The 20,670-nt window shown below is 37.6% G+C and overlaps 1 protein-coding gene across 2 annotated transcripts; it reads left to right on the top strand.

Annotated features, from left to right (window-relative positions):
- The first annotated feature begins 4,595 nt into the window (after nucleotides 1-4,595).
- Nucleotides 4,596-19,054, top strand: PCDH18 (protocadherin 18). 2 transcript variants are annotated; one of them, XM_027567366.1, is made up of 4 exons: nucleotides 4,596-7,594; nucleotides 8,411-8,496; nucleotides 8,586-8,749; nucleotides 16,828-19,054. In XM_027567366.1, exons 1-4 carry the CDS (start codon nucleotides 5,108-5,110, stop codon nucleotides 17,493-17,495), a joined length of 3,405 nt encoding a protein of 1,134 aa, XP_027423167.1. In that variant the 5' UTR covers nucleotides 4,596-5,107; the 3' UTR covers nucleotides 17,496-19,054. The 2 variants fall into 2 exon arrangements, with proteins under 2 accessions (XP_027423167.1, XP_027423166.1); XM_027567365.1 differs by having other exon boundaries at nucleotides 4,602-7,594; nucleotides 8,408-8,496.
- The last annotated feature ends 1,616 nt before the right edge of the window (nucleotides 19,055-20,670 follow it).

Genomic DNA, 20,670 nt, shown 5'->3' with positions numbered 1-20,670 from the left:
ACTGCCCACTCAGATAAAACTGGCTTAGCACCTGTCACTGCATTTCATGGACTCCATTTCTTCCAGGCCTTCCACTGATGCTGCCTCCTGGCACCTGCACAGCTCTGCCTGCAGGTGTGTGGTCCTCGTATGGCCATTTATCCCGTTGTTTTGATCAGAATTCTTATAAAATCTATTTCTATTCTACAAGTCTCAGGATAATTTAGGATCCATTCTCATGTCTCAGTCCTAGATCTTATGTTGATAACTATGTTCCAATAAAGAGTTCATACTGTTTAGTGATATTATATTGTATATTCTTGAATAGGTTAGAAAATGGAATATGGGGAGAACAACATGAACTTCTTTTACCTGTACTGCAGTATTAAATACATTTCTATTTTTTAGAGTCTAGGTATACTTAAATAGGTTTATGGATCTTATGGAATGTTCTTCAGTGAACCACCAAGTTTTCAAGATCTTCATGGATCACTACGGTTAGCTTTGTCAACTATGGCTCACAAGTGGCCTTCATAAATCAAAAATGGGGAGAGGTTCACTTTCCACCATAAAATTATATAAGTATCTAAACCAAAAGCTTGAAAAGCAAGAAGGACTGTAGTTATAATTCACACTCCTTCCTCCACCCCTCCGATGGATATTAGGAAGAAAACAGACACACAGAGGCTAAGAAAAGGGAACTAACCTTTGTTTAGTGCTTACTCTCTCTGCTGTATGTTTCTTCTATACAGTTTTTAAAATTCTTATAAGAATTCTTTATAGCAAACAATGATTAGTCCCACAGGATTAGCCAGATTGGGAGAAGATAAATACACTGTTTAAGATTATACAATTATCATCTGATGGTACCTGCACTGGTACATGAGTTGGGCTCATATGAAAAGTCGAGCTTTTCATTTTAAATAGTTCCAGAGTATTGAGATTTCTTAACTTTAACAACTCCTGGCTGGTAAAGCTTTTGCTCTTACCTCATTTCCCAAGATATATAGTAGAATAACTATTAGGTTTGTTACAAGCAAGAATATAAGTTCCTCCTACAAGGCATTTCACAACAAATGGTATGAAAGGTAATCATGGTATGCCAATTTGCAAAAAGATTGTGAGATCCCATAGTAATGCAAATTAATAACTAAAAAATTTAAACAAAATTGACATCTACTCGTAAGATATAATTTTAGTGACTATAATTTTGTATTCCAGGACCAAAAAAGTCACTATCAATGTAATGGATATCTATTGATGTAATGGAGATGTATATGAGCTTTACAATTGAGTCTTACCCTTCCTCTCTTCTTCAGTAGGAAAAAAGAAAAGTGAAAGTGTTAGTCACTCAGTCGTGTCTGGCTCTTTGTGACCCCATGGACTGTAGCCCACCAGACTCCTCTGTCCATGGAATTCTCCAGACAAGAATACTAGAGTGGTTTGCCATTTCCTTCTCTTGGGATCTTCCCAAGCTAGGGGTTGAAAACAGCTCTCCCGCACTCCAGGCAGACTCTTTACCCACTGAGCCACCAGGGAAGCACCTTCAGTAGGAAAGAAACCAGTAAAGATTTAGAATTATAAAGCTTTGTTTTCGCTGGGCTTCCCTGGTGGCTCAGACAGTAAAGAATCTTCCTGCAATGCAGGAGACCCTGGTTTGATCCCTGGGTCAGGAAGATCTAGAGGAGGAAATGGCTACCCACTCCAGTATTCTTGCCTGGAGAATCCCATGGACAGAAGAGCCAAAAGTTATCACAAGAAATTACATGGTAAAAGTGACTGGATATATACCCTATGCCAGCTGGTATCTTTTCTCTAGGTTTAGCAATTTTCAGCCAACTTAGGCTGATGAGGTAAAAGGATATTTGTGAATAAAATATGCACATCAGGATGGAAGTAGCTGAGATTCTCCTCCAGGAATTGGAGTGGCTATCAGCACTTAGAATGCCACAGTCCTCAAGAGAAGAAGCCCTCTTCTTTCTTGTCAACAAAGGCCTCCATGTCACACGAGTTTGGACACTAAGGAACATTCTATCACTGCTTCACCACTAGGATATCTAAGAAGTTGTTTCAGGGTCTATCACTTTTTCATGACTTTGTAAAATTCAAGAAGAAGAAAGTTAAATCCAATCATCATTAGACAACAAACAGAAGTTTATCAGTTTTCCTCCCCTGACACAAACCCTTTCCTAAACAGCAAGGGATATGAGGGACGGATTTTTTTTTAGGATTTTCTATTCAGGGCTACCAAATAAGGACATTTTGAATTGCTGGAACTAATCAAAAGTTCGAAGGAAAGATTTAGTTTCTATTTTGTACTTTTTGAAAACGAGTTTGAAAAAGCAGGGTAATATACACTAAGGAGAAATCAAAAGCAAAATACCATCATGTAGGTATATATATAATTCCTCAGGGAGAGACTGATCAGCTGAAAATGAAGCAGTATTTGGTAAGGATGATACAACAAGAGAAAAAAGCCCTCCTGCATGAAAGGATTCAATGTTCTTTAATGATTTATTCATGCAAACACATTTCTTATCAGTTTATATTAATTTCTAATCGATTTCAAATATTTCAGTTACTTCTGAAGCTCTTTTTCACAACAGTTAATTCTGTTCAAGCTCACTGTCAGAAATAAGTGAAAGATTTTTAAGATATTTTTACTTTTTAAGCATAGGAAAAATGTCTTTTACATTAAGATAATCAAAACCATTGCTCTTGGGATTTTGGGAGGTAGACTTACCAAATCCAAAAAGAAAACTCTCCTAGAACTAATAGATTACCTTTGAATTTTCACCCCAACTTTGAATAGTCACTAATTCCTTTCTTTGCTCTTTTGGTGTCGGCAAAGGGGTTCACTAAAGCCTGAATTGATATAATTATTGGCTCAGATTGTTAGAGATCTAGGACAGATGGCTATGGGTTTCTAAAGTCCCAGTTGCTTGTGGTAGTTTTCCTAGTTTTGCTATAGGGTTTGGGATCAGCAATTTGAAAGGGCTACAAACTTGTAAAACAGTATTATTCATGGGGGCAGAATGTTCATCAGCATGACCCAGTACTAAATACATTCATTATAGACATTTCTATTCTGCACAATTTGCCACACAGCACTGGTTTCTGGAGGGGGGAGAAAAAGACAATGGCTTATAAAATGCTTTTGAATGCCTAAAAAGAAGGAGAATTCACGCTGAGACTCCTCTGCTTTCTTTTTTGGAAAGAATCTTCTTAGTTACTTTAGCTGAGCTCTGCTGAGAGTAAGTAAAGTGGAAAAATCAGAAAATTACTTTTTTTATATGTTTCTGGGGGGGGCAAAAGAGAGAGTGGGAGAAAATAAATGGGAAAAAAGTGACAGTGAGATTATGTGAAACAGCAAATATGCAAGTGGATGAAGACAGCTGAGGAATAATGCAAGAGGTATGAAAAAAAGCATTAAGAATAGAGCCATGATGATAAACTTAAAAGGAATTGCAGAGCAGAAAGAACATCATAAATAATCATATTTTCAAATAAGAATACCATATCAGTTTCTGTGACCTGGATAGAGCACAAACCTCCCATGATATTTCCTTAGCATTTTGATGCACACAAAATGCAATTTTCAGCTCAGGCATTTTATTTTTCAATGTAAACAAGCTTTGGGTTTTAAAAATACAAATCCTAAAAGTGTTTTCATAAATAATACATATATTATAAAAATTTGACTTGTAAATTTCTGAGTCCATGTCCCCCCAGTATTCATTGCAAAGATTCACCATGTATAGATAGTCTAGTACCTTTTCCGTAGAAATTGACATGCTAAACCATGAAATGTCTTTTACCAAAGGTAAATAGGATTTTTTGAAGTACAGGGCAAAGAAATATCATAGCCAATTTTGACCAAACTCCAGGCAAGAAGTGTTAGAAGGTAGAACTATATTGTTAATTAGTTTCAGATCTTAAGGTGTTCCTTTAAATCTTGCTAATTAAGAGAAATCAAGAGTGGAAAATAGCCTTTTTCTTATCTTCAAAGAATAAAGATGAAAGAAAAACAGAAAATGAAACCTCTTTACTAGTTCTGTTCTTTAAAACAGAGCACAAGAAAATCTGCTTGTGCTCACAAAAGGAGAAAGACCCAAGTATTTACAGAGGGGGAGGGGAAGGAGGCGGGCAAACAAGCATAATTAGAAGCAAGTTTTCAAATTTTATTAAATTCCTCCACCAACAAAATGCACTTAGAGGTATTTTAAGTTAAACCAGTACTTAAGGACTATGAAAAGCAAGATGATTACATGTTTGCGGAAGAAGAAAGGGCAATTAAGAAAAGCAGGCCAATTTAAAATACCAAATAAATAAAGGCGACCAGAAGTTGATTTAAAGTTTTTCTTCAGTAATTTGTCTCTCCTTTGTCGTGGCACGCTCAGAGAAAGTGAATGCAGTAGATGCAGAGGAGGAAGGGAGAGGGGTGGAGGAAGGCAGGAGCAGTCACGGAGCCTCTCGTATCCTGCTCCCCCAGCCCCCACCGGCCTTGCTCTCCCAGGCTCGCTCTCTCCCGCACCCCCAGCCCCCGCCCGCCCCCCACCCCTCCCTGTCTCTCTCCTTCTCCCACCCTCTCCAGTCTGCCCAGCCCTCGCTTTGGGGACTCCATCAGCTTTTGATTTGGAAGGACGCTGATTGGCTGGAAGCGATTCAACACACGCCGGGCAAGAGAGCTTTGTCTGAGTTGAAGTGAAGTTGTACAGATTTTAGACTGGAGTCAGCAATCACGGGCGTTTAGTCTGCAGCCGAGCAGAGAAAGGGAGAGAGAATCGCTCGGGAAAGATCCATTGCGGACTCCGGCGGCACCCTGCAATAGATGGATTCCGACTACACAAGGGGGAAAACGCGGAGGTGACACTCTCTTTTCCTGCCAAGAGGACGAACGGCCAAACAAATGCAAGGACTGGACTCCATGCCGGTAATATCTGGAAGGCGTGACACGGTGTGTATAAAGCAAAAGTTTGAGAGCTGTTAATTGCTGTGCTGTGTTATTAAGAGACGCTTTCAAGTTTCCGGTACCAAATGTAGATTAGCTTTAAGTTGCCAAAGGAAGTTGAGGGGATTGGTTTGCTGTTTTAATTTGATCTGTGAGCGGAACCTCATAAACTGACCGATGTACCAAATGAATGCTAAAATGCACTTTACGTTTGTTTTTGCACTCTTGGTGGTGTCTTTCAACTTGGATGTGCTGGGCAAGAATTTGAAATACAGGATTTATGAGGAGCAGAGGGTTGGATCGGTAATTGCAAGACTATCAGAGGATGTGGCTGATGTGTTAGTTAAGCTACCTAATCCTTCTACTGTTCGCTTCCGAGCCATGCAACGGGGAAATACTCCTCTACTCGTGGTCAACGAGGATAACGGGGAAATCAGCATAGGAGCAAAAATAGACCGCGAACAACTATGCCAGAAAAACTTGAACTGTTCCATAGAGTTTGATGTGATCACTCTGCCCACTGAGCATCTGCAGCTTTTCCATATTGAAGTTGAAGTGCTGGATATTAATGACAATTCGCCCCAGTTTTCAAGATCTCTCATACCTATTGAGATTTCAGAAAGCGCGGCAGTGGGGACCCGTATCCCTCTGGACAGTGCATTTGATCCAGATGTTGGGGAAAATTCCCTCCACACGTACTCTCTCTCTGCCAATGATTTTTTTAATATCGAGGTTCGAACCAGGACTGATGGAGCGAAGTATGCAGAACTCATAGTGGTCAGAGAGCTGGATCGGGAACTGAAGTCAAGCTATGAGCTTCAGCTCACCGCCTCCGACATGGGGGTGCCTCAGAGGTCTGGCTCATCCATACTAAAAATCAGCATTTCAGACTCTAATGACAACAGCCCTGCTTTTGAGCAGCAGTCTTATATAATACAACTCTTAGAAAACTCCCCCGTTGGCACTCTGCTCCTTGATCTGAATGCCACTGATCCAGATGAGGGCGCTAATGGGAAAATTGTCTATTCCTTCAGCAGTCATGTGTCTCCCAAAATTATAGAGACTTTTAAGATTGATTCAGAAAGAGGACATTTGACTCTTTTCAAGCAGGTGGATTATGAAATCACCAAATCCTATGAGATTGATGTTCAGGCTCAAGATTTGGGTCCAAATTCAATCCCAGCACATTGCAAAATTATAATTAAGGTTGTGGATGTTAATGACAATAAACCTGAAATTAGCATAAACCTCATGTCCCCTGGAAAAGAAGAAATTTCTTATATTTTTGAAGGGGATCCTATTGATACATTTGTTGCCTTGGTCAGGGTTCAGGACAAGGATTCTGGGCTGAATGGAGAAATAGTTTGTAAGCTTCATGGACATGGTCACTTTAAACTTCAGAAGACTTATGAAAACAATTATTTAATCTTGACGAATGCCACGCTGGATAGAGAAAAGAGATCTGAATACAGTTTGACTGTAATCGCTGAGGACAAGGGGACACCCAGTCTCTCTACAGTAAAACATTTTACTGTTCAAATCAATGATATAAATGACAATCCACCCCACTTCCAGAGAAGTCGATATGAATTTGCAATCTCAGAGAATAACTCACCCGGGGCATATATCACCACCGTTACAGCCACAGATCCTGATCTTGGAGAAAATGGGCAAGTGACATATACCATTTTGGAGAGTTTTATCCTGGGAAGTTCCATTACTACATATGTCACCATTGACCCATCTAATGGAGCCATCTACGCCCTCAGAATCTTTGACCATGAGGAGGTGAGTCAGATCACTTTTGTGGTCGAAGCAAGAGATGGTGGAAGTCCAAAGCAACTTGTAAGCAATACCACAGTGGTGCTCACCATCATTGATGAAAATGACAATGTCCCTGTTGTTATAGGGCCTGCACTGCGCAATAACACAGCAGAAATCTCCATCCCCAAAGGGGCTGAAAGCGGCTTTCATGTCACAAGAATTAGGGCAATTGACAGAGACTCTGGCGTGAATGCAGAACTCAGCTGCTCCATAGTAGCAGGTAACGAGGAGAATATCTTTGTAATTGATCCACGATCATGTGACATCCATACCAACGTAAGCATGGAATCTGTTCCCTACACAGAATGGGAGCTCTCAGTTGTCATCCAGGACAAAGGCAATCCTCAGCTGCATACCAAAGTCCTTCTGAAGTGTGTGATCTTTGAATATGCAGAGTCGGTGACAAGTACAGCAATGACCTCAGTAAGCCAAGCACCCTTGGATGTCTCCATGATTATAATCATTTCCTTAGGAGCAATTTGTGCAGTATTGTTGGTTATTATGGTGCTGTTTGCAACTAGGTGTAACCGAGAAAAAAAAGACACTAGATCCTACAACTGTAGGGTAGCAGAATCGACATACCAGCATCACCCCAAAAGACCCTCCAGGCAGATCCACAAAGGGGACATCACATTGGTGCCTACCGTTAATGGCACCCTGCCCATCAGATCTCATCACAGGTCATCTCCGTCTTCATCTCCTACCTTAGAAAGAGGGCAAATGGGCAGCCGGCAGAGTCACAACAGTCACCAGTCCCTCAACAGTTTGGTGACCATCTCATCAAACCACGTGCCAGAGAATTTCTCATTAGAACTCACCCATGCCACCCCTGCTGTTGAGGTAAGATCACACCCTGTTACCTATTCACTGACACACTCAGTTGTTAGTGGTCAGAAGTTGTCTATGCCTTAGTTCTTAAATGTTTCCATTAGTAAGTAACAGTACTAACAAAATGGAAATTAAATAGGATGCACGTTACATTATGTGGATAAAGCAAATATACACACCTCAGCATGCTGGTCTTGAATTTTTCATAAAGAATATGCTTGCATGTACTATGTGTAATGTTGAAAAGTAAATGTCAAGCTAGCAAAGGACTATCTAATTAGAGTCCCCTTATCCTCAGACTATGATACTTCAAGCCAGAAACAAAGGGGCTTGCTCTAATTCTCATAGTTATGGTCTCTAAGAAAAATTTTAAAATGGAGGCTTCCAGAATCCCATCCCAGTGCATGTGTATTTTCAACTTTTGAAATTTTTCTGACATTATTTTGACTACATGTATTTTACAGCATTTTACAGCATTTCCCATGTATTTCTGCAGCATTTCCCATGTATTTTTATAACTGATCACTTTAACCTGAACAATAAAATAGAGGTAATCAGTCATTTTTTAAATAAAGGAATCCTCTTTCAAAAAGAAAATGTCAGCTGTATGATAACATCTAAATCTCTCTGGGACTTACTTCAGTTGTGTTTGGTGGCTGGTTGCATGGTCTATCAGAGTCTAGCATGTGTAGGTCTTTAAAATGAAGATAATATGTTCAATTAATTAGGATGAAATAGTGAGCCGTAACTGTAGTTGCTTGCTTAAAGCTTTTGAGTACTGGGGGATTTGTTTCCAGGAATCAATACAGTCTGTTTGGTTTCCAGCAGGTCTCCCAGCTTCTTTCAATGCTTCACCAGGGACAATATCAGCCAAGGCCAAGTTTTAGAGGAAACAAATATTCCAGGAGCTATAGGTATGAATGACCCTCCTGTTACCTATTATATCTCCAATAACCTAATGCTGAAGAGTAAAATCTCTACTTTCCCTGACTTCTCTTTCTAGATATGCCCTTCAAGACATGGACAAATTTAGCTTGAAAGACAGTGGCCGTGGTGACAGTGAAGCAGGAGACAGTGATTATGATCTGGGGCGAGATTCTCCAATAGACAGGCTGCTGGGTGAAGGATTCAGTGATCTGTTTCTTACAGATGGAAGAATTCCAGCAGGTAAGAGTGTCACCACAGTGACAAATAGATAAATCTTTATTTTTCAGGTCTACTGCACCAGTGGAGTGAGTAGTTTCTCCCATGCTTTTATTTTTTCTTTGTACTAAAGTAGCTATATGCACACTATCAGTAATGAACATAAATTGAAACAATTTTATATTGTTTAATTAAAATTCATAGTAATCAGTTGATAGAGAAAGGGAATAAACAGGAAAGCTTAAGAGGACAAGAAGGAAGGAGTGGGCAGAGGAGGATAGAAAACCACACCACTTCCCTCCTCTTTTTCCCCCATCCACTACTGCCATAGGGCACTCTTGAGCAATTCTGTCAAATTACTGGGTGGTTGTTTTTTATTCAGACAGCCTGTTTTGGTGCCTAGTGGTAAGCAGGACTATAATTTGGAGGACACATTTCCTGTGATGGGAACCAACTCACATAATCAGAGATGAAAATACACTAGGGAATGGTATACTTCAATCACTAAAAATAGGCAAAAGAATGCATCTTTGTAGGTGGCAAGCATGGAATATTTTTTGCCACCTTTCATTTCATGTCTCCACTGTAATGAAGAGGGGGCAGGAGTCCAGGAGGGGAATTTATAAGCACACAGCTAGATGGAGGAGACCCTATTAAGTTGTGAGCCACGTTTTCCTTAGAGTCCCTCCTCTCTAATCCTGCAGTAGAAACTCTCAGATCCAGCTGAGTAAATACTGACTGCCTCACTGTAGCAACCCTGTTACTAAAGACTATAATATTACATCAACCCTTCAGAACCTATTCCTATGGCTACTTATATTTCTAAATTCCACTGAATGTTGATCAAATAACTGCCACTTGATAAATGAATAAATGAAGTGATAAATGAAAGAAAGGGAGAACAAAACTGTATTACCTGTGTGAGTCCATGAACAACTGTTTCCTAAATACAGATAAATAAGATAGTTTAGGAAATAGACCTGAGAGAGCTTCAGAGAGCCACCGAAACTCAGTGGAAATCAGTGAACAGAAATGCTAGCTCTTGTAAACTGTAGTCGTAATGGTGGCAGGAGCTGCAGGAGTATTACTATTAATCCAGGCAGTCACAGTCACCAGTGATGCGCCAGTGCTTCCTCTGGGCTCATGAGTTCTGTATCTGCACTGCCTCTCCCAGCACTCTGGCATAGCATTTAGTGGTGGTGGTAATAACAGTAGTGTTTTTTGTTTTTTTTTTTAAGATTTGAAAACAGAAGCTTATAAAGGTTAAAAAAAAAGTATACAAAATCAAGCAATTTGTATATTTTAGAGGTGAGATTTGAACCCATGCCTCTACTCATAAACACATGTCTATCAAGAATAATATAAAGTAAGTTTTTTTTTTTTAATACTTTGAGTGACATATTTGTTTTGCCTTTCTAAAGTCTTACTACCTGTCTGAGAACCAATGAAATGCTGCTTATTTAATTATGCTATTACTGTAATAGATACTGCATTTCTGACAGGATGATGTATGGGAAGGACTTCTAGTGGCATTAAGGGCTACAATCAATGTACACTGAAAGCTGATACTTACACAGTCACTCATGGGGGGGGTTGTTTATTTTTGTTAAATTCATAAATTCTCTAAACCAATTTAAAGAGAAATTCTTGAAAAAACTAGTGGAATATATATGGCCTCAGACAATTTGCTCATAGAGAAACAGTTTTGTTATTCTTACCCATGAAATGAAAAAGTTGGCTGAATTTCTATGATTCTATAATACTGATGGAACTCAAATTTTGAATATTGATCCTTAATTTTCAATAATATAATTTCCCAACTTAAATTATTTCATAAAATGGAAACATATCATGGGTATAATATCAATATTTCCTGTTATTTTTTCAGTTGTAGAAGGTTGACTCATTGACACAATTCATTTATCACTATAGTTAAAAGAGCAACTGCCCCTGCTTAGATAACCTTACCGGGCCCAAGTGATACTTAAAATCCTTTTTTAACTCTGAAATTCTCTAATTCAATAGCTAATCATGGTCTAATTTTTTTAAAAAAGGTCAGGACTCCTCTTTCATTCTAGCCTATAGTTACCACTGCCACCTATGTTCATAGCAGGAGAGTTATCTAATGCTTGAATTAAAGTAATTAAAATAAATGTTAAAGAATAAAGAATAATTGGGGAAACAATAGGTGGATATTGATAAACTCTAGATACTAGAGCCTTATTTAGTGAGTGACTTTAGACTCCTTGTAAGTCACATTTCTTCTGAAAGTTAGAGGCTCATTTTTATATTAACATTAATAACACCAGTTAATATGTAGACAAGTCTTTAAAAAGGAATTCTACAAAATTATACTTAATCTAGGTGTGTGGTGGGAGAGATCTTTTGCTAGGCCATGTAACTATATTATAATAGATTGTATTATAATACATATGCTTCTGCCTTATTAGCTTCTTGTCTCTATGTGGGGTACTGTAGAAACTATTTTAGAGGCACAGAGCACCAGGAAATCACTAATGATCCATAAAATATCTTAAGCTTTTTGTATGCTTGGCTAGTATAGAAATGTGTATAATCAAATATCTATACTTAATTATCACCATCATTCTGATGATACATTACCCATATTCTGGTTTATTCTTCACACTTGCAGTTTCTTTCAACACATTAGTGTGTAAAAGTTTTGCTTTGTAAACTTTATATTCCCAGGAAATATTCCAAGTAGAAAAAAATGTTAAGTCCACATCTGAATGCCATTAACAGAAATCAGTACAATTTTTTTAAAGCATGGATATTTTTAGAATTTCAGTGTCTTATTCCAACTGTTTTTTCTGCATTAGACTGTGATCAAATATAGATTATGTTATGTTGCTTTGCCTGCCAACAGGGTCATTTCTGGTCATTCATTCTATTAATTCATTCTATTAATTCCCACAGGAGGACCCTGCATTCTGAACAGTAAAGTCAGCACGCATTTTTGTCTGTTGGCTCGTGTTTGTCAGCATACTTTCTTCCTTACTCATTCAACTTTGAATTACAACTCTATACAAATGCTTGCAAAATCTCCCTTTTCCCAAAGTGTTAGCTACACCAGGCTGTCCTTGCGATACTCCTTAACTGAGCTCATTTCAATTTTTTTTTTATCATTGTAACATCTATGATTACTTAATTCAAACATTCCTCTTTAATTCCTTGTCCTCTCCATTCTCATGGCTGGTATCCTACTTCTGGTTGCTTTTCTGTATCAGCACATGAAGTGGTATTCACTCTCCAATAGCTTCTTCCTTTGTCAAACCTTTCTTTCATACAGCTTGAACAACTTTTTCAGAACATTTTATATTTTTTAGTTCAAAAATAGTTATTGACTTTTGTTGCCTGGCAACACCTAATTAGCTATTTGTCTTGACATTTCAAGGCCAGTGAAATCCAGTCCTACCTTATTAAATTTATTTTTTTTAAATCTTTTGCAATAGGCAGGATTATTTCTACATAACACAGCAATCCTTTGGTCATGTTCGCCTTTCTACCTGAAAAACTAGCTTCTCTTTACTTTGTCTATCTCAATTCTATTCATCTCTCAAAATTTGTTTCGAGTTTCTCTTTAACTGCTTCAGCATCCACCTATACTCTTTTTTTTTTATTGAAGTATGGTTGCTATACAATATTATATGTTATAGGTATATAATACAGTGATTCACAATTTTTAAAAGTTATATTTCACTTATAGTTATTATAGAATATTGGCTATGTTCCCTGCACTGTATATATCCTTGTAGGTTATTTATTTTATACCTAATAGTTTGTACCTCTTAATCCCTTATCCCTATCTTGCCCCTCCCCTCTTCCCTCTCTCCACTGGTAACCATTAGTTCATTCTCCATATCTGTGAGCCTGTTTCTTTTTTGTTATATTCACCAGTTATAGCTTTTAGATTCCACATGTAAGTGACATCCTACATTTTTTTTTTACATATTGTCTCAGCATCATATAATTTGACACCTTAGACATCTATGACCTCATTTGTCACACTTGATTATTCTAGTACTGGAAACCATTTGAGAGAGGGGAGCTATCACACCATTTTACATATGTCAGGCTCTTAATAGATTGATAACTCAATGACTAATGGCTTGATAGGAGTTAGGCATATATTTATCTTCTTATACTCAATGCCTCTTTCCTGTCCTGCCTATAAGGTCTAGTACAGAGACAAAACTCACCATCTTGCTGTGGGAAAACAGAGTTTTCTGTTTCCCCATGACTTTCCCTCTTCAGAGAAAGTTTAATCACTGGACAGGAGCTTTCCAGGAACAAAGGAAGATTAGCCCCTTGCACCACTAGCCAACAAGTCCTGATTCGTTGGAAATGGTGTAGAACACCTGTGACACTAAGCTGTATGCACACTGAGAATGATTTCGCACAGTTGAGTCTTGGGGTAAAGGTTGCATATCAATGAAATTAAGAAACGCCCCTTCTGTGCCACACTGTTCCTCCATCTCTATTATTTTAGCTTTCCTTATCCCCATTAATCTTTATTCATTAATTTTTCATATTTTTGAGTTTTAAAAGTTTATGTTAATTTATTATTTTATAACTAAAGCCCAGTTTGTTTATTGTGAAGTTATAAGATAGCATTCTCTGCCTAAAAATTCCTATGACCAAATTTACTTTTTATACAAACTGTTGTTTTAATTACTCAGATGGTATTGATTGTGATTTTCATTACATTCTGTTCTCTAGAAAGCTGATCATGCTCAGGATTCTTAGAAGCTTGTGTAATTTTTCCTTTTCTCCCCTATCATTAAACATAAAACAAAACAGATTCGATCAAACAATTAAGACCGTCCCACAGAATTAAAGGCCAGAAAACAACTGAAGAGATGTCTTTAGGTCTGTTACTCTTCCTTCTAAAAGGATGTGAGTAAGACAATACAGACAGATCTCCTTTCCACTTTTAGAGACCCAGGGAATTAAGGAAAAAATTAATTACCATTTGATAGTTATTTCAGTGCTTAGAAAACCTCATGGCTATGGAGGTATTCCAGTTACTTTCAACACCTTTTGATTTTGTCCATATATGATAAACAACAACAGTTGGTAAATATCCCCCAATAGTAATAATGCTTGAAGTCAGCACATCTAAATCTTTTTTATTCTTGCTGATTTAAATGTCACTTTTCTTCACAGCAAAATGACACAAGGATTCTCAGTATTGCTCTTTCTCTCACCCCATTGTGATTCCCACGGGATTGGCATTCACACTATCCATCATTTTCCATACTTTGAATTTCTAGCCTTCCTAACAATCAGACATTTTTTCTTACAGTTCTTACTCTCATTTATGTTCTTCAACTGACTCCTTCTCTATTAAGAATTGAGGCCCAGAATGGATGAGGTATAAGAACAGAATTATCTTCGAGATGCACATGATGAAGAGCAGTGACTTCCACACCTTTGAACAAAGTCCTTTACATCTCCTTTTCTGAAAGGCGACATTTACTCTTCACTTTCTTGTGCATAAGTCTTTTCCAAAATTTTATTTTATTGTATGCTGCTGCTGCTAAGTCGCTTCAGTCGTGTCTGACTCTGTGTGACCCCATAGATGGCAGCCCACTAGGCTCCTCTGTCCCTGGGATTCTCCAGGCAAGAATACTGGAGTGGGTTGCCATTTCCTTCTCCAATTTTATTGTATAAGAACACTCAATATGGGATCTACTCTATTAACAAAACTTTAGCTGTGTGATATTGTTAACAGTAGGTAGAGTGTTGTACAGCATATCTCTTGAACTTAATCTTGCTTAACTGAAAATTTGTGCTTTTTAATTAGCAATTTCCCAGTTTGCCTAACAGAGAAGGCATATGGCACCCCACTCCAGTACTCTTGCCTGGAAAATCCCATGGATGGAGGAGCCTGTGGGCTGCAGTCCATGGGGTCGCTAAGAGTTGGGCACGACTGAGCAACTTCACTTTCACTTTTCACTTTCATGCATTGGAGAAGGAAATGGCAACCCACTCCAGTGTTCTTGCCTGGAGAATCCCAGGGACGGGGGAGCCTGGTGGGCTGCAGTCTATGGGGTCGCACAGAGTCGGACACGACTGAAGCGACACAGCAGCAGCAGCAGGAGCAGCAGTCTGCCTAATGCTTGTTAACCACCATTTCATTCCTGGATTCTCTGAGTTGGACCATTTTAGATGCCTCAAATACAAGGAATCATGCAGTATGTGTCTTCCTGTAACTAGCTTATTTCACAGAGCTTAATGTCCTCAAGGTTCACGAATATCGTCACATTTTAGAGAGTTTCCTTCATGTTTAAGGCTGAATAATATTCCACTGTATGCATATACTACATTTTCTTTATCCATTCAACAGTTGATAGACATTTAGTTTGTTTTCACATCTTGGTTATTGTGAGCAGTGCTTTTGTAAACAGGGGGAGTGCTGTATCTCTTTGAGATCTTAATTTCAATTCTCATGGGTAAATCCGAAAGATGGGATTGCTGGATCATATAGTGGTTCTCTCTTAATTTTTTGAGAAACTTCCATATTATTTTCCAAAGTACCTGCACCACTTACATTCCCAACATCAGTGTACAAAGGTTCCAATTCTCCACACTCCTCTCACTTGTTGTCCTTTGGGTTTTTGTGTTTGTGTTTTATTATAGTCATTCTGGTAGGTTGGAGGTGATTTCTCATTGTGTGTTTTGATTCGCATTTCCCTGATAATTAGAAAATATGTAGCGACTGCCTAGTCTATGCAAACACTTCAGACACTTTACCTAGTGCTGGGGATATAGCAAAAAGCACACTCAACAACTTGCTTCCCCTGACAGGGGATTTGGCATTGTTCAAGAGTCATCCTTTATAGCAGTAATTTGGAAGAGAAATCATTCTTAAGCAGCCAGATCTACAGAATTAGCTCTGAATGTATAAGTATGGCTGATATCAATCCAGTTTTAATTCAAATATAAGATAATTAGTTTGCATTTTCTGCATACTGTCATTTGAGCTAAAATGAAATCATGATATTGAAAGGACCTAATGATCACTGAAAGAGATGGATGGTTTGTGGAGTGTATTTTACATCTTCACATTTCTTGGTGGTTATGTAGTTAATATATTTGCCAAATTTAGAGATTTTTCCCTTCTTCTTCATTTTTCTGGTTTTCTCATATCACTGATTATATTCTGAGTGTAGCCACTCACATTCCAATGGGGCATCATAACATCTGGAAGAACTAACCAGTGTTTTTTTCATATTCTTCATCTGTTGATAACTTTTCCAACTTTTTGAATTTAAAACCTCTAAAAGATTTCTTCTTAACAGAGTAACTGCAGATGGCTGGTAGTTGAGGATAATTTGCACTGCTGTTTTAAGTAACAGTCAATAAATAATCCAGTATATTTTTATGAGAGATTGATAAGTATAATTACTTATTATTTTATTATAAGTGCCTCCACTAAAAGTAAAGTAGGTCAGATAGACTACATTATAGAAGGTACTCAAAGGTGTTACTCAAGGCTTATCTGGTAGCATTCTAAAGTTATGGATTTCACCGTATACCTCTGGGTTTTCATAGAGTTTATGTTCAGCAAATATTTCATCACTCACACCTTAGCTCTCTTCCAGACATTTTCATTTGTAAGTTATCCATCCATTTTATTATTGCATGAGGAGCAGATGATATTCCTGAGAAGTACATGAGTCATAATCCTCCTTTCTTATTTGATGGACAAGAAAAAGTATATATACCAGGAGACCTGGGTTCGATCCCTGGGTTGGGAAGATCCCCTGGAGAAAGGAAAGGCTACCCACTCTAGTATTCTGGCCTGGAGAATTCCATGGATTATATAGTCCATGGGGTTACAAAGGGTTGGACACGACTAAGAGACTTTCACACACATACACTAGGTCCATAAAACCAGCAGTCATATTCAAGTCGTAATTACAGTCCATCTAATGTGTAAAGTAATAGGTTAGTATCATGATGATGGTTTAAAATTGTGTATTTGAAAAAAAAATTACGATTTTTTCTATTATGTTTGAGTCACACGACATGTAACACTGAATCCTTGTTGCTTTTGTTGTTTTCCTTGAGTACAGCTATGAGGCTGTGCACGGAAGAGTGCAGGGTCCTGGGACACTCCGACCAGTGCTGGATGCCGCCGCTGCCCTCACCCTCCTCGGATTATAGGAGCAACATGTTCATCCCCGGGGAGGAATTCCCAGCGCAGCCCCAGCAGCAGCATCCGCATCAGAGTCTTGAGGATGACGTGCAGCCTGTAGACTCTGGTGAGAAGAAGAAGAGTTTTTCCACGTTTGGGAAGGACTCCCCAAGTGAGGAGGACTCTGGGGACACCAGCACTTCCTCTTTGCTCTCGGAGATGAGCAGCGTGTTCCAGCGCCTCTTGCCCGCTTCTCTGGACACCTATTCTGAGTGCACTGAGATGGACCGATCCAACTCACTGGAACGCCGGAAGGGACCTTTGCCAGCCAAGACTGTGGGTTACCCACAGGGGGTGGCGGCCTGGGCAGCCAGTACGCATTTTCAAAACCCGACCAACAACTCTGGGCCCCCACTTGGAACTCACTCCAGTGTGCAGCCTTCTTCAAAATGGCTGCCGGCCATGGAGGAGATCCCTGAGAATTATGAAGAGGATGATTTTGACAATGTGCTTAACCACCTCAATGACGGCAAACATGAACTCATGGATGCCAGTGAGCTAGTGGCTGAGATTAACAAACTGCTTCAGGATGTCCGCCAGAGCTAGGGAATGTTGGCAGAGCATTTTTGTTTCCATGTTTATGGAAATAGGAGACAGCAAAAACCCTCAAAGAACTGGCACTGCCCAATAGTTGCATTTATCATAAATGTGTCTGTGTATATTGAATATTAAATACTGTATTTTCGTATGTACACAATGCAAGTGTGATTATTTTAATCTGTATTTTAAAAATACATTTGTACCTTATATTTATGTGTAATTTAACAGACAAATTTTATTTTTTTACTCCCATGACAAACATGTCTTTCCTAATCATGTAGAAACTAGCCACTGTTTAAATCTGATACAATATTCAACCACAAAGAATAAACGCACTGCTTAGATTAGTTATGTTGGGGAAGAAATTGTTATCCTGTAGGAATAACCCCACTAAAGCATTATTCAATTCTTAGTTCCATTAAGTGATCCAGCTTTTTTCATTACCTTTTTTTGAAAAAGTAAGCATCAGTAAACTGTTTATTTTATTATTGTTATTATTGTTTTTATTGCTCTTGCTAGTTCTAATAGTTCAGTTCCCACAGTAAAATTGAAACATGAAGTGAAATTTTATTTCAGGACTGGGAAGTATCTTTCACAGACGATGATTTAAAGAAATAGGAGTAGAATCCGTTTTTAACTCCCAGGCTCCTACTATTGCAGGGTGTCACACTGGCCTGTTCTTGAGAATACTTCTAAAGTATTATCATCTACTTATAATCAAGGTAAACAATGAATTTTATTCCATCCTTGTAATATGAGAGGTGTCCCAAGGAAATAGAATCTTGTCCTTTAAATGGATAACTGTATATTTTAATTTAACAGCATAAGGTATTCACGGACAAAGACAATTATGTCGGTGTCCCTCCTAGGGTAGTAATAAATATAATTGATTAATCCTGAAACTCTTCCATTCAAATCTTCCCCTCTTCTCTAACAATACTTGAACATTTTTATTTTTTGCAATGTTTTTTTTCTATAACTCTTCACTCTTAGCTTTTGTCTCTAGAGCATGATCTCATATTTTTGCTTTTATTTTTAGTATAGGAACATTTATAAAATTACAGTTTTTTACTGCAATTCTGTTTTAGTTGTTGCGTAACAAACGGCAAATTCTTTATTTATTGTGCTGTTATGTCTCTGTGTGGAATGCCTTGGTAAGGGACATTGGTGTTATGACTGTTCTCGTTTATGACCAAGCTTCTATTAATGTTATTTCTATGAATACACTATCTTGATTGTACTCTCCAGAAAATTTTACTGTCAGTGAAAATAAAAGGAAAATTAAAGTAAAGCTAAAGAACTGTCCATAAATCAGAGTCCTGTTCCTACATATACATTCAAAAGTTTTGCAAGAAGCATACCCTTCATAAGAGCGTATTTCAGTGTTGGGTTTTGAATAGTAGAGTGGGAACATTCAATTGGCTTGGCAAACAAGAAAAACTACAATGGAAAAGGAATGAATTTGAGATCTGTAATGGGAATGAAAGTAGTCTACCATATTTCCAGCTGATTAAAGAATTTAAATGCATTTGAAGTATAAATAAAAAAATAATAATCAATAGTAACTGCTTGAACACTTTTCAAATTATTTCTCAGAGCATATTGTGTTACACTGTGTCAGGGAAAAAAGTCTATACCCTTAGAGTGTTTCTAAGAGGTGAAAATTTTATCTCCCTTGGTTTACTAGTAGGGAAATAAAAGACTGGAAAAGTTAAATAACCTTAAAATGGCTGAAACTCAGGTATTTAAATTCTCAAATGAGTACCACATCATATAGATATGTTATATCTTTCAAAAGGCACATCTTCCTTTGTAGAAAGGATTGCAATTACAAGTGAAATTTCAGTTTATTTTTCAGCAGGTTATACATATAAATGCTAACCACACTGAAATACATTTTGCTTTTCAACTTCATTTCTTTTCAGTACATATTATCATTAAGAAAAAGACTTTTATAATTTCACTGTTCTTAATTTAAAGCATCAACAGTAATTTAAGAAGCAAAGCTGGAAATCAATGTTTGGATGATGTAAAATAAATAAAATACACTATTGTATTAAATAGAAGACCTTTGTCTATTGTCTATACAGTGAGCATTTCATCTCAAATTCCTTGCTTCTCCAGTCTCCCTCACTTCTTATTATTTCCCATGCCACAGGTTAAGGATATTAGTGCAAAATTTTCACTTTTCACAGATAATTTCTCAGTGAAGGCTGGAATATCTGTTCCATCATAGCAACTTATCTCATCAGATTTATATTTCCTCTCTTTTGATATCATGCCCTTCCTCTATTTGAAACAACTAAAAAGCACTTAAGGAGATTTCTTTTTCCATTCCTTACTGGATTTCACCTTACTTGATTCCTTTAAATGTTGACTTTACTCGATTCCTCTCAATGTTCTTCAATCATAATCATCCATCAAGACAATTTTCTTCCAAAAGTGTAATTTGACAGTGAATCTATTCCTTTTTAAATGCTTATTTATAGGGTGATTAGACAAATCTTCCTTTTAAATGCTTGTTTATAGGGTGATTAACAAATCCTTCTTTTAATAAAATGCCTATTTATAGGGTGGATTAGTATTGACTTTCATCAAATTCTTACAAGTTCTTAAAACGGTTATTCATTTATCATTTCTTTCTTTCTTGGTACTTAGGAGATGGGGCTTATAACTGTGTTAATCATTTAAATTCTTGTTCATTCCATCACACTTATATCAAATTTGCCACCTACCAATAGATAACAATTAAGGTAAAAGATGAGTTAGTTGTACCATCTTTGGAGTCACAAAAGAAGTGTGATTTATGAAAATCAGCTTAGCTTCATTGTTTCATCCATTTGATACCAGCTAAGGTCAGAAAATATTCAAAACTGAGTTTGAATTACTGACACATTAAAATTCAGGGAAAAGTGGATCTATGTGAAATTTAGTTCTGTGGATGAAAAATGGATTGCCTGACATAGCAACTTGCAATCCTGCAGGAGCTCACAGAACTGATCCAAAACAATTCAGTCAATTTGCCAAATTACTGAAAAGTTTTGATGTTTCTGTTCCAATTCAATATATCTTGATAACATATCATCACAGTATTGAAGATTAAGGATACACTGAATAGGCAATAAATATCACTATGTAAAATTAAAGCCAAACCATGTGAAAGTCTTAAAGACTTGTGTTG

Source organism: Bos indicus x Bos taurus, chromosome 17, assembly GCF_003369695.1.
Source record: "Bos indicus x Bos taurus breed Angus x Brahman F1 hybrid chromosome 17, Bos_hybrid_MaternalHap_v2.0, whole genome shotgun sequence".
NCBI classification, from domain to species: Eukaryota; Metazoa; Chordata; class Mammalia; order Artiodactyla; family Bovidae; genus Bos; species Bos indicus x Bos taurus.
The sequence above is the reverse complement of the archived record's forward strand: the minus strand, read 5'-3'. Positions and strand labels throughout refer to the sequence as shown.

What these genes read in the sequence shown, in the direction of transcription:
- PCDH18 (XM_027567365.1), top strand. Translation starts at nt 5,108, where the DNA reads ATGTACCAAATGAATGCTAAAATGCACTTTACGTTTGTTTTTGCACTC. An exon ending in ATGCCACCCCTGCTGTTGAG is followed by an intron (nt 7,595 to 8,407) that starts GTAAGATCACAC and finishes TTTGGTTTCCAG; the next exon opens with CAGGTCTCCCAGCTTCTTTC. An exon ending in AGATGGAAGAATTCCAGCAG is followed by an intron (nt 8,750 to 16,827) that starts GTAAGAGTGTCA and finishes CCTTGAGTACAG; the next exon opens with CTATGAGGCTGTGCACGGAA.